This window comes from Panthera uncia, chromosome B4 (assembly GCF_023721935.1).
Source record: "Panthera uncia isolate 11264 chromosome B4, Puncia_PCG_1.0, whole genome shotgun sequence".
NCBI lineage: Eukaryota > Metazoa > Chordata > Mammalia > Carnivora > Felidae > Panthera > Panthera uncia.
Genome location: NC_064809.1, coordinates 48,078,576 through 48,092,442, shown reverse-complemented (window position 1 = coordinate 48,092,442; position 13,867 = coordinate 48,078,576). Strand labels below are relative to the sequence as shown.

General features: G+C 38.6%; 1 protein-coding gene across 1 annotated transcript in view; it reads right to left on the bottom strand.

The window, feature by feature from the left end:
* Window positions 1–2,803: 2,803 nt before the first annotated feature.
* Window positions 2,804–13,867, bottom strand: part of DERA (deoxyribose-phosphate aldolase) — a 114,957-nt gene continuing 103,893 nt past the window's right edge. Inside the window, exons 7-9 of the mRNA XM_049625146.1 lie at window positions 7,394–7,506; window positions 3,651–3,800; window positions 2,804–3,331 (exon numbers count right to left, since the gene is read on the bottom strand). Coding sequence (XP_049481103.1) covers window positions 3,275–3,331; window positions 3,651–3,800; window positions 7,394–7,506 — 320 coding nt within the window. The 3' untranslated portion in view covers window positions 2,804–3,274. The remainder of the gene's footprint in view (window positions 3,332–3,650; window positions 3,801–7,393; window positions 7,507–13,867) is intronic.

Sequence of the window (13,867 nt, the reverse complement as noted above, 5' to 3'; positions counted from 1 at the left end):
AGGTCTCCTTAGAAGCTATTTTTCATGCAAACTCATTTGCCTAAATTTCCCGTTAGTGCTGAAATAATCTAGAATGAGGCAGAGATACTGTAATTATGAGATTGTTTTGTGATTGCACTAGTCATTTTCTCCCCATTTGTAGACAAACCAGAATCAAAACAAGCCCCTCTCTTTTTTGTCCTTAAAAAAATAATAATAAACACAATAAAGCAACATTCAACTGTTTTTTTTTTTTCAACTTTCTTTTTTAGAAAAAATTTCAGTGCTTGAGGTCACCCAAAGTTCAGAAAGCCTACTGGATGAAATTAACCACACCATCATGTAAATGGTGGCTAAATGTAGATGGGTGGTCTTCTCAAAAACACCATTTAGAAGATTATTAAGAGTCAAAAGTGAGTCTTTTTAAAGTCTGAATTTCACACACTGACAAAATATGTTAGGTGTGGCAGGGTGTATAAACAAGAAAGAAACTTTCAATTCCAATGCCCTGGCTATGTTTTATAAAATATTTCATGGCACAATATGGACCTAAGGGGGCACCTGGGGGCTCAGTCAGTTGAGTGTCTGACTCTTGATTTCAGCTCCGATCAAGATCCAAGGGTCATGGGATCCAGCCCACCCTGGGCATGGAGCCTGCTTAAGACTTTCTTTCTCTCTCTCTCTCTCTCTCTCTCTCTCCCTCTGCTCCTCTCTCCAACTTACAAGTTCTCTCTCTCAAAAAAAAAAAAAAGAATAAGAACTGAAATAAATAACAACAATATGGACTGAAGGTCTAGTCTCAGCTCTGACTTTCTACATGGTCTTACTTATTAAGTGACTCCCCCACATTGTTTCTTTTCTTACATAAAAAATGACAGAAATACATATACTCTAAAGTCTCTTGAAGCCAACAGATTATATGATTCGTTGTTTAAAAAGTAACTTTAAGGCCTAATATGGTTTACTGAACAACTGGGACAATTAGGGTGGGGGTTGTTTTATTAACTTAGAGGCTTTAAACACAAGACCTGGCCCTCACTTCCTGATTGTTACAAAGCATCTGCTACCTATGTTCTGAAGTACACAAATCTGCTCGTAGTAAATCACAGTCACCTCGAAAATGACCTCTTCCTCTTATGTGTTCATAGCAATCAACATTTACTAGGGTCTTTGCATTAAAGTCATCTGTGTTACATTTGATTTCAAGAGCCAGGTAAGGGGCAGACATTCCTGATGAAGAGCCTGATAGTCCTTGGAATAAATTGTCCCCCAAAATATTAGATTATGAACCTTTAGATCAGGCCATGCTCATCAGCCTCTAATAGGTTTGAGGGACTCACAGTCTTAATTTCCTATGTGAATCTATAATTGTCCGCAGGGGTCAATTTCAGTGGACGCCTCATATAAATTAGAATTGAAGATAATGATGCCTGTTCACTTGATCAACTAAAATGACCAGCTGGGTTTAATGGGAGGAAAACAGAAACCCCTGTGAAATTGGAATAGCTTCAAAGGTGATAGAATGTAATTATTTTTCTGCAAAGTTTCTTCTCTAAAGGTGACTGGCCATTGTGCTGTGGGCACCTGGGCTGGTATGTTATGAAGGTGGATATGGTATTCAGAGCAACCAACCGTATCCAAAGGCGTTAAGTTAAGAGTTAGCTTTCTGCTAAGGCAAGGGGGAAAGCGGATTTCTTCTCCGTTCTTATTTTAGTCATTTCATTTACGGTTGGAGAGGTGCCGTGGGGACTTGCCTAATTGATTCCTGAGAGGCAAATCCTAATTTAGATTGCTCCAAAAGTGTTTTCTCTTTATAGCCATAAAACATTTTCTAGAATTTGTTGTAATTACCCTCAGGGTAATATAATTTTAGGTCTGAAAGAACCTTGATGTCACCTGCCCAACCCCTTTCTTTTATAGATGAAGAAGCTGAGGTCCAGAGATGTGAACTGACTGAACCAAGGTCATAGAGCTAGAAAGAGGAAGAGGCTGGCTAGAATTCAGCAATGGGATGAAACCGAGACGGGTGCCCAGTGTGGGGTTTCCCACTTACGAGTAGCTGGAGACTCGTTCAGGGAGCATAAAAGATTCTCTCTATGAAAATCCCCATTTAAGAAGACGTAGGCACTATAATTCGGTAGAGGTGCCAGCAAGCAAAAATGGCAGAAATGGAAACCTGGAAGAGACAAAGAGCAAAGGACCGAGTAGACCACAAAGTAGATAACCATCCCCAGAGTGGACAGTGAGCTCTGTGTGTGCTGAGGGACAGCGATACATGGCGTGACTGCACAGACTCAGGAGCCAGACTGTCTGTCCGGGCTTGATTCCTGACTCTGCTAATTTTGAGCTCTGTGATCTCTGACAAGTTGCTTAAGCTCTCTGTGCCTCAGTCCCTCATCTGTATAAAAGGATGATAATATCAGTTCTGTTTTCGGGATGAAATAAGGATTAAATACATTGATCTATGTAAAGAGCTTAGCACATATTAAATGCTCCGTTAGTGTTTGCTGCTTTTTCTCCAATCACGATGCCAGAAAATCTTAAAAGTTTCAGAATATATACATAAGTTGTACTCACTAATAATGTTACTAAGGTGCTTTATGATATAAATATACAAAGGCTCTACTAGAGACATTCACAAAGTCATGGATAAAACCTTTTTGTATGTTTAACGGATTACTTGTTCAGTATGTACTATTAGAATTTATAGTTCCTTTCCAAAACAATAAACTACAGAGATTTTTTAAAAAGGCAATAGCCATAATGTCATATAACAATGACAGACGTTTCGTTAGCAAAACAATTAATAAAAGAGCGTATCTGTTGTAAAAATTAAAGACAGATTTTCATGGCAGGAAATTAGTGTCAAGTCAGTGAGTCCTGGAGTCATTAGAGTACGGCTGGCAGCTCTGGAATGCTCCATTTTCTTTGGCTAAAGCACATTTCTTGGGCAGCTTTAGCATTTTTTTTCCCCTTAGAATTTAATGTCATCAAAGTTATCATTAATATTTTACTCAGAATTTTTTAAGAGGAAATCTTCACAAAATTAACAATGCAGATCATTAAGTAATTAGAACCATTTCAGATGTGCCTGAAAAGAATACCACGTATGGATTAGTTGTTTTTTCCTTTTATTTTTTGAATTAAATTCAGTGAAAGCTTGAAGGGAAAAAAAACAAACAAACCGTCAGTTACCTATTCGTTCCCTCATACTTTAACTAAATAATTTTAGCAGTTATGTAGAAAAACACATTTTAAACATCGTTTTAAAGAACTTTTCTGGAATCGGTCTGATTTAGGACATAGGAAGATCGTGATAGGCTGCATATCTTCCAGTCACATGATGGTAAATCTGTGAGGAAAATCAGAATTCAGTTAATTAATAATGATTATACAGCATATATATCAGTTAATATTTACACTTTTAAATAATAATTAATAATTTAATTGATGTTTCATTCTAAAGCCCTACATTATTATGCACTTCAGCAGACTCTGCAGTCAGCCTACTTCAGGTGCAGGTTTGCTTGGAAGAAAACAGAACTTTGGGTACGATGAGGTAAATCCGATGAATTCTTATCTCTAGTTCTCATAGCCCAGTAGGGGTTATTCATTTCTTTCTCAAAAACACACTTGCCAATTTGTGCCAAGGACAACGGATTATTACTCACCTGCCTCTCGATGTCAGAAAGCAGAGTACTGGCACCTATTCGAAAGAGTTCTGGCGTCAGCCATTCGTCTCCTAGCTCTTCTTTTATGAGAGAGAGCCAGGCAAGGGAATCCTTTGCACTGCGGATGCCTCCTGCTGGTTTAAAGCCGATCTAAAAGGGAAGGTGGGAAAGAGAACAATGTTTGTTACTGGAGTACTTTAAAAACTGGTAGCGCATTAATACAGGGTCTCGATTCTCTTTCTCTCTTTCTCTCCTTCTCTTTTTTAAAGTCTATTTCACTTTACCCAGCAAAAGAGCTTAGATCGCTGGCTCACGCCCACAGTACAAAATGACTTCTCTAAGATTAATGGGAAGAATGTCACTGCTTCTGAGGAGACATTAATGAGTGTTAATAACCCTCATTAACATTGCACTTATTGGAAAGTCATAAACCTCAACCATCTAAACTATAGCTGTGAACTGGGGATAAACAAGAGAGGTGTCAATAAACAAGGAAAACAGATATCACAAAAGCCCATTCATTCTGCATTTCTACCAGTGAGCCTGGCTAGTCACCTTTCAGCCCTTCATCCTGAGGTGCAAAAGACACACACATGTATTCAAAATAAGAAGAGGGAATCAGTGAGGCCACACTAACCAAACTGGCAGCAATCAGGAAGGAGTGTTGACAGCTGTTTTCATCAATGTAACTGCAGGGACTTTCTTCTAAGTTGTAAGTAGAAAGAGTTATATAAAGCAGCCAGACCACTTAAATAAGTGCAGCAGAAAAAGACAGTGTAGGAACTCTTCACAGTTCAATAGTCTTTGCAGGTGAACATAAAACAGCACAAGTCAGCCAGTATCTGATGTTTACAAATGATGTCCCCAAATCCATTAGAAATGGATAAATGTGTTCTATAAACAGTAAAACCTGCTTATCTGGATTTACTGGTCTCCAGAACTCGAATCCAGTAGTGTAGAGTATCTATAGATGGGAACAATCAAGAAAACACTCTATGGCCAAGTACTAAAGCTCAGGCATTTAAACACTAAGAGCTGTTGATTCGATAGGTAGCACCAACACGGGGTTAACTGCTAAAAGAATGCTAGAGAAGGGAGATGATAAATGCAAGGTCCCATAATTTACCCAAACTAGAAGCCTCAGAGTTAACCTAGACTCCGCCATTTTCCTCACCACACCAAACCCAATCAATCAATGGTCAAGTCCTTAATCTTCTCTCCTTAACTTCCATATCTACCACACACACTTCCTCTCTGCTTTCACTTCTGCCGTATTAGTTTAGACCCTCATTCATTCTCATATGGAATATCGGTCGGTCTCCTTACTGGTTTCCCTGCCTCAGGCACACATGGCCACATGACTAAGCAGCAGCTATACACTGATCCTAACCCTATCTGTCTATTCCTCTGGAGCCCAACTGGCTCTGAAAGAGTGCAGGGACATGAGGCGAGTGGGGGAGATAAATAGGATGAGATTATTTCTTGAGAAGAAGCCCCCAAAATCAATTAGCTTATATTAGCATACATGTTAATCATAGGAGCATTTTTGTCAATTAGGCAGTGCTGCATATAGATTTTTCCATATAGTTCAGTTGTGTCAGCAAGTCTGTTTGGCAATGTTTCTAAAGAGAGGTTCTAGCATAAGTTTATCCTTTTTTTTTTTAAGGGAGAGAATATGGAAAACATAAATCTGCAATGAAATCAGTTATGAAATATTAAACCTCTGCTGCTCAGAGTGACACTAATCATGGTCTGGAAGACGGCCCATCACATTTTAAAACTCCCCTTAAATCAATGATGTAGAAAGTTTACAGTCTAACGGCTGCCCAGGCAACTTGTCAACAACCTGAAAGGATGCACCTGATTTGTAGACCGAGACACAGATAGATCCTCACCGTGTGAAATCAAACGTGATTATAATGACTATGATTTGACTTGTATCGGTCCACTGTTGATAAAACTGGGGTGAACTTTGTTTGTTAGCTGAGGAAAGGGTCAATACAAGTAAAAGGAAAGTACTGGAAGACAGTGAAGTGTCCCTTCTACTGTACACTGACCTAGGATATTGAGCACTTAAAACTTCTACTGAAATTCTTTGCTTGTTGTCTAAGAGATCTCCTGGGAAGGGACTTGTTCATTTTGTATCCCTGTTAACACAGGTTAACATGGCACATAGTTAACCACTCAATCAATGTTTATTGAGAACACAACAGGATTGGGTCTCTAATGGTGAGTTTTAATCCTGACTCTGGAGTTTATGAGACACACAGATGCCTGAGGATTACTCCTGATCTAGAAGTTCTAGGGATGAGGGCCCAGGCATCGAACATCTTATTTTGTTGTACTTTGGGACAAAATAGGAACTGGTCTAAATGAATAGTAGTGGTCTCAGGTGGGAGGGCCAAAGAGAGAATTCTCTTTTTTAGAGCTAAACATTTTTTTTTTTTAATTTGGATCAATGCAGAAAGGCTACCAAGTAGAGGTTACTCAAATTGAGTCAACTATCATAAGTAAGGTCACAGTAGACAGCATTCTTATTTGTACTTTTTTAAGATATGAAGTTATTCTGAAGGAGAAAATTCTGGAAGAAGTTCATTTCCTCTGAAACCCAGAACATTCTGAAAAGGGGCTCCAGTTCCAAAATGAACTGAAGGTACAGTGACATACACAGTCATCACATCCAGTTGGCACAGGATTAAAGGTCTTTTTTGGGGGGGTTTCCATTCAGCAGTAATCCAGAGATCAGCTTTTAAAGATGTCTTCTGAGGAAGGGACAGTCTCATTACAAAACAAAACAAAATAAAACAAAACAACCTTTCTCTCCAGTGATATAAAAAAAAAAAAAATCCTTTGAGATAATTTGCAGCTAAACAAGCAACTTGAAGCTAAAAGGAAAATCCAAACTCATTTTAAAAAAAACACCTCATACGCATTTTTCTTTTTAACTTCCTATGTTTCAAAAAAATATGTATTATTTTTCGAAAAGCTGACAAAAGCTAGCACATACCCTCCTCAGCTTAACAGTCTTCCAAAGAGCACATCCAACTGCCATAAAACGCAAAAATGGATATTTAATTCAAGAGCTATATAACGTCTAGCTACCTTTTCCCTGCTGTTTCACAGCATTTCATTATTTTGTTTAATAAGTTCATCTCCTCGAGAATTTTCTCTTCACCTCATATTATTAAAAGTAATAAGTTTTTCTGGACCGGGGGTTTCCCAACAGAAAAACCAATTTATGTGTGTCCTTCAATAATGACAGGAAAAGATTATTTCCCATTATATTGCATACTTTTCATATCACCACCACAGCTTATCATTCAATAAATGTTACTCTGCAATTCTTTCCATTCCTCAAGGAAGTTTAATTTCTGCATTAACCTGTTTTCGCTGGCCAACGCCTTACCAGAAAGCCTCTGTGTTGCAGCAGAATTAGTTCGTTAAAGAACCCATTTAGGAATCTCTTGTCAGTGATAAAATTGTCTTCAGTTAATAAAAGGACATAAAGTGAGTTTACATCTTGATCACACATACTTACTCCCACACTCACACTCACTTTCTGCTAATCGCACATTTTTCTCCATGAATGTGTTCTTTTGTAATGAAAGGTAAATTAAACATTTATCTTAATAAAGGTAACTCATTCACACCTTCTGCATATAAAGACAGTTTTTGTGGCTGTAACTAGTATTATAAATAACATTATCTTTACTCCGAAGAAAGATTTGCTGGCAATAATATACCTTGTTTCCAGTTTTCCAGAAGAAATCTCTAATGGCCCGTAGCATTACTATAGCTACCGGGAAAGTGGCATTTACTGTTTCTTTTCCAGTAGAGGTCTTAATAAAATCTGATCCTAAAACAAAAGGAAAAAAAAACCTCCATGTTAATTAAAATTTTATTTTTTACACATCTTAGTCAGCGGAAGAAATGAGTTGTGTACATTTTTTTCCTGAGGAACACAACTTTATTTTTCATTAGCTATCTGAAAAATTAAGAAGAAAATCCCTCTTTAAAATAATTCTATCCATACTTTCCACCCCTCCCCCCCCTTACTAGAAGATGCATGGAATTAAGTACCGAATGGATTCTGATTCCTAGGGCCCTTGCCTCCATCTTTCCATATCATCAATTAAAATCAAGTTGGTTTATTTAATGCATAACTAAGATGAATAAAAACAATTTTATGCCCTGTGCTTAATATCATTTATCACAACACTTTACTACAAAACTGCAGTGCCCCTCATTTTCCCCTCATTTTCTTATGCTCGACAGAAAGTACTCAGTACGGCTCCGACCACGCAAGAAGAATCACCACTAGCTTATTTGTACCGCGCTGTTCAGTAATGAAAGCTGTGTATCTTCCAACGAGATTAGGAATTTCACGAAAGACATCAACTATTTCATAACCTACAAATACTTTAAACAACTTTCTGTCTCTCAAATGCATCCTAAACCTATTGATGTAGTTTAACAGAATAGCCCAGGAGACAAAGAAATGATAATAACAGTTAAGATTCGCTGTGTGTTATGCAGTATTCTTTATTCTAGGTGCTTACAAGTAATAACTCAGTCATTCCTCACAACACCTGCATAAGTTAAGTACTAATATGATCCCCATTTTAAAGGACAAAATTGAGATACAGAAAGGTTAAAATGGGGCTCCTGGGTGGCTTAGTTGGTTGAGTGTCTGACTTCGGCTCAGGTCAAGATCTTAAGGTTCATGAATTCAAGCCCCATGTCGGGCTCTGTGTTGACAGCTCAGAACCTAGAGCCTGCTTCAGATTCTGTGTCTCCCTCCCTCCCTGCCCCATCCCTTCTCGCACTCTGTCTCTGTCTCTCAAAAAATAAAACGTTGAAAAACAATTTTTTTTTAAAAAAAGAAGACGAAATGTTAAATAACCTGCTTGGGGTCACACAGTTAGTAAGGGGACGGGGTAGAATTCTAACCAAAAAAACACAGCTTAACCAATATTATAGTGTCTCCAAGAAACTTACCTAGGGTCACAAAGTCAGGTAGCCAAATAGGGATTCCATCTTTAATGTGGTTATCTAACCTTGAAATACTCAACATGCCCACAGACCAGCAGCATGGGTACCATGGGGGTGCTTGCTAAAAATGCAGACTCTCAGGTCCTACACTAGATCAACTGAATCAGAATCTGAATATAAACAAGGTTCCTAGGGGATTCCTGTGCAAATTCATGGCTCTAGCCCACTGAGTCTGTGGGACCACAGGTAAGGCTAATGTCTTGGATTCTCCCAAGGTGCATCAAAGAAGTGGTCAATGGAAATGTTGGAAAGAAATGGCTAAAACTTTCCCCTTTAGTTTCAAATGGAAAGATACTTCCACAACTATTCTGTGGATGGAAAGGTTCAAATTGACACACCTTTGTAAACACACTGTGTGTGCGGCACAGTGGAAAATATAACAACAAATAATTCAAGCCCTTGCCCTCAAAAGCATACATTCTAGGTGCAGGTGGAAATGAAACATAAATCCTGGGTAATTACTTGATAGGCTAGAAGTCAGAAGACCTGGTTTTACCTCCTGAACCATCTTGCCTATAAAATACGCCTGAAAATTCTTACTTGCTTCACAGTGTTCGTTATACAAGGAATTAAAAGAGACAATCTATATGAAAGCGCTTTGAAAACTCTCAAGCATTATACAAATATAAATGAATCAAAGACTTAGGTAGGGTTTCAATGCGTAAAAATGTGATAGAAATTCTGATTTATGAAAGCAGGTCATCAGAAGCCTTTTTTTTTCCTGTGGGTCTATAGACCCACTGGAAGAAATGGAGATATATCTGTCATGCATGCATTTATCTAACGAATATCCACTAAGCACTTACTATGTGCCAGACTCTGTTCTAGATGCGGAAGACAGACCACAAAACAAAATAATAAAGTTCCTACCCTTGTAAGCAGATTTTCTAGAGGAGAAAGACAATAAACAAATGAATATAGAACAAATGTCAGTGGAGGTAAGTGCTATGAAGAAAAAAGCAATGTAATGAGGAAGAGAGTGATAGAGTTGGGGAGAGGTAGCCATATTTAAATAAAGTTATCATAAAGGCATCGCTCAGGAGTGATATTCAAATACAGACTGAATGAAAGGTATCACTGAAAAGAACATCACAAGCAGGGAAACAGCAAGTGCAAAGAAAGGCCCTTAGGTAGGCATGAGCTGAGTTGATTAATAAATGAACAAATGAATAGGACTACAGAACCAACGTGTGGTCACTACCACCCCAGAAAAAAGACAACCAAGGAGAAGAGATTAAAGCCTCCAAAAAATAGATGTAAGAGGTGAGGGGAACATCTCCAAAGAATTCACAATGAGACCAAGACCAAGATGTGATTTCCTAAAGTGTGACATTGTCTTCTGATTCACTAGAAAGCTTTTGGGTACAACACTGGATATCATGTAAATTCTTTCAAGCATCTTAAAAGATTATTAAGATAAAAGTCCAAGGCCACATTTGGAGGCCTAAAAAAAGCTATGGTCACTTAAAAATCACACAATTTAAAGTTAACCAAAAAAGCCAAACTCCTTTGAAAGAGTCTGGAGGTAGGATAAGGGAGAAGACTCTCCTCCTAACATATTTGGGAGGAGCAGAGCAGAATACCTATCATGATAGCAACAAAAGTCCAGGAGTAGTAACAGTGGCCTACACATAGTGTCTGTCTCTCATTCTTGGTTGTATGGTAAGCACATTTGAGGGCAGGTGCTATATCTTTCTATGCACTCTGTATCCCCAGAGAATGACACACAAGCAAGGCTCAATAAATGAATTTTGGATGGATGGATAGATGGATGGATGGAAGGAAGGAAGGAAGGAAGGATACATGGAGGGATGGAGGGATGGATGGATGGATGGAAGGATGGATGGATGGATGGATGGATCAAGCGGTAAATAGAGGGCCACAGCTACCAAGAAAAAGCAATCTACAATATTTCCTACCTTTAACTGACTAATGGGAAAGGAAAGACAGTTTTGAGTTTCATCCCAGTTCAGGTAACAAAACTGGACAGGTGACTCAGAAGAATACATTATTTTATTTATTTTTAAATGAATTTTAAATTTTAGAACAGATCTAAATCTACAGAAACATTGTAAAGCTAGTACAGAGAATCCCCATAAACCCTACACCCAGTTTCCCCTATTATTAAAAACTTTTATCCATATGGTACATTTGTTACAATTAATGAAGCAATATAGACATATTGCTATTAACCCAAATCCCTATTTTATTTAGATTTCCTTAGTTTTACTTAGAATCCAATTGCACCCAGGATAGTATGATGTGTACATCTGTCATATCTCCATGGTTTCCTCGTGGCTGTGACAGCTTCTTGGACTTGCCTTGTTTTGATGACTGTTAACAGTTTTGAGGAGCACTGGTCAGGTATTTTGTAAAATGTCCCCATTTGGGACTTGTCTGACATATCTCTCATTTTGATTAAACTGGGGTGATGGGTTTTTGGGGAGGAAGACCACAGAGGTAAAGTGCCATTCTCACAGTATCACATCAAGCGTACCTACCATTGACATGATTTACCACTGTTGATGTCGACTGTAAACACTTGGGAGGTAGGATTTGCCACGTTTGTCCACTGCAAAGTCACTCTCTTTTCTCTACTTTCCATACTGTACCCCTTGGAAAGAAGCCCTTATGTGAATCCCACACTTGCATGGGAGACTCGCCTGCTCCCATGTACATATTTATGATCATTTCTAGCAGTACAGACTCGGAGATATTATACTTGGGTTTATAATCCAGTTCATTATTTTCTTGCTCAAATGGTTCTACCTTTGGCCACTGGGAGCTCTTTCAGTTGCTTCCTATATACCTTTGACACACCTCCACCATGGAGCATTTTTATTTTTTAAGCACTTACTCTGGTATTGCCAAATGCTCCAAGCTCATCTTTTATGTTTTCTGCCCCAGTCTGAGAATAAGCCCTAGTTACTTTTATTAGAGAATGGTATTAGAACCCCAAATCTTGGTGCTAGGCATACTCACTGTTACTGCAGGGGCTTGTCTCTGGCTCTCTCAGCTGCCTAGCAAAGAAATATACATGTGTATACTAACCCACTTATATATACACATCTATTAATAATTCCATGTTTAACTATATTACACTACATATGCATAATACTGATGTCTCCAACTCAAGACTCATCACCACATGGATCATTCTAGCCCCTTCCCCCTCTGGAAACTGCCATTTCAACAGTGAGGAACCTGGCACCTACCATCTGTCATTCATTTATTTAACTGCGTACATCCAGTATCCATGTGGAGCACTATCAGAATTGTTACCCACACCATGGGAAATAACTTTATCAACTACTCCACGGTGCTAATGTGCAGTTTCATTTGCCTTTAGCCTTACAGCCCACCCTCATTTATAGTGCTATGTGGGTCAGCACCTTTCTTCCCACCTCCTTTAGTAAGGCTGTTTCATACATGTGTAACATAGATTCTTTGCTCAGAGCCAGCATTCTATCCTGGAATCCCCTAATCTCCTAAATTATATATATATATTTTTTATCTGTATACATTAAGGGTCACATTTCTTGAAGCTTCTAGTGGTTCTGACAAACGTGCAGGGTCATGCATCAACCACTACAGTATCACACACAACACATTCACAACTCTGCTTCACATTTTCATCTTCTCCCACACGCACTGGCAACCACTGATCATAAACTATTGGAACAGTTTTGCCTTTTCCAGAATGTCATGTATTGGAATCATCCAGCCTTTCATACTGGCTTTTTCACTTAGCAATATGCATTAATAAAATGTTTTAATGTTTATTTATTTTTGAGAGAGAGAGAGGGAGAGAGAGACAGAGAGAGACAGAGAGAGACAGAGAGACAGAGACAGAGAGAGTGAGGGAGGGGAAGAGAGAGAGGGAGACACAGAATCCAAAGCAGGTTCCAGGCTCTGAGCTGTCAGCACAGAGCCTGATGTGAGGCTTGAACCCACGAACTGTGTGATCACGACCTGAGCCAAGTCGGACCCTCAACTGACTGAGCCACCCAGGTGCCCCAGCAATATGCATTTAAGATTCACTGGTGTCTTTTCATGGCTTGATAGTTCATTTCTTTTTATTGATAAATAATATTCCATTGTATTCATGTACCACAATTATATTCATCCACTCACTTATTAAAGGATATCTTGGTTGCTTCAGTTTTGGGCAACGATGAATAAAACTGCTACAAACACTCATATGCAGGATTTTGTGTAGACATAAATTTTCAAATAAGTTGGGCAAATACAGAGAGGGCAACTGCTAGATTACATGGTAAAACCACATTTTGCTTTGAGAGAAACTGCCAAATTATTTTTCAAAGTAGCTGTATCATTTTGCACTCCCAATAGCAGTGAATGAGAGTTCCTGATGCTCTATATCCTCACGAGCAATTAGTGTCATCAGTTTTTGAATTTTATCCAGTCTAATAGGTGCACGTATAGATTACATACATATTTTTGTCGGATTATACCTAAGTATTCAATTTATGGATTGCTGTTATAAGTGATAGTTTTTTTGAGTTTCAAATTCCAACTGTTCACACTGCTGGTGGATAGGAAAGCAATAGACTTTTTATATTAACCTTGTACCATGAAGCCTTGGTAAACTCACTTAGTAGTTTCAAGAGTTTGTTAGCCTGGGGGGGATTTTCTCCACAAATGATGATGTCATCTGCAAACAAAGACAGCTTTATATCGTTCTTCCTGTAAATTTTTTCTTGTGGTTGTCGTCACAAATTATAACAAACTTGGTATCTTAAAACAATAGAGATTTATTTTCTCGCAGTTCTGTATGGCAGAAGTCCAAAATCAAGTTGTCCGCAGGGCTGAACACCTTGTGGAGGCTCTAGGGCAAATCTGTTCCCGAACTCGCCCCGCTTCTTCTAGCTGCCAGCATTCCTTGGTTGCATCACTTTGACCTCTGCCGCCGTCTTCTCATGGCCTTCTTTTCTGGGTATAAACCTAATCACCCTCTACTTCTCTCTGATAATAACATTTGTGATGGTATTTAGGTCCCACTTGGATAATCCTGAATAATCACTTCATCTCCAGACTCTTAATCATGTCTGCAAAGGCTTTTTTGTTTTTCCCCAAAAAAGGTAATAGTCAGATTCTGGAGATGTGGTTAGACCTCTAGGAGCCATTATTAGCCTACCACACCT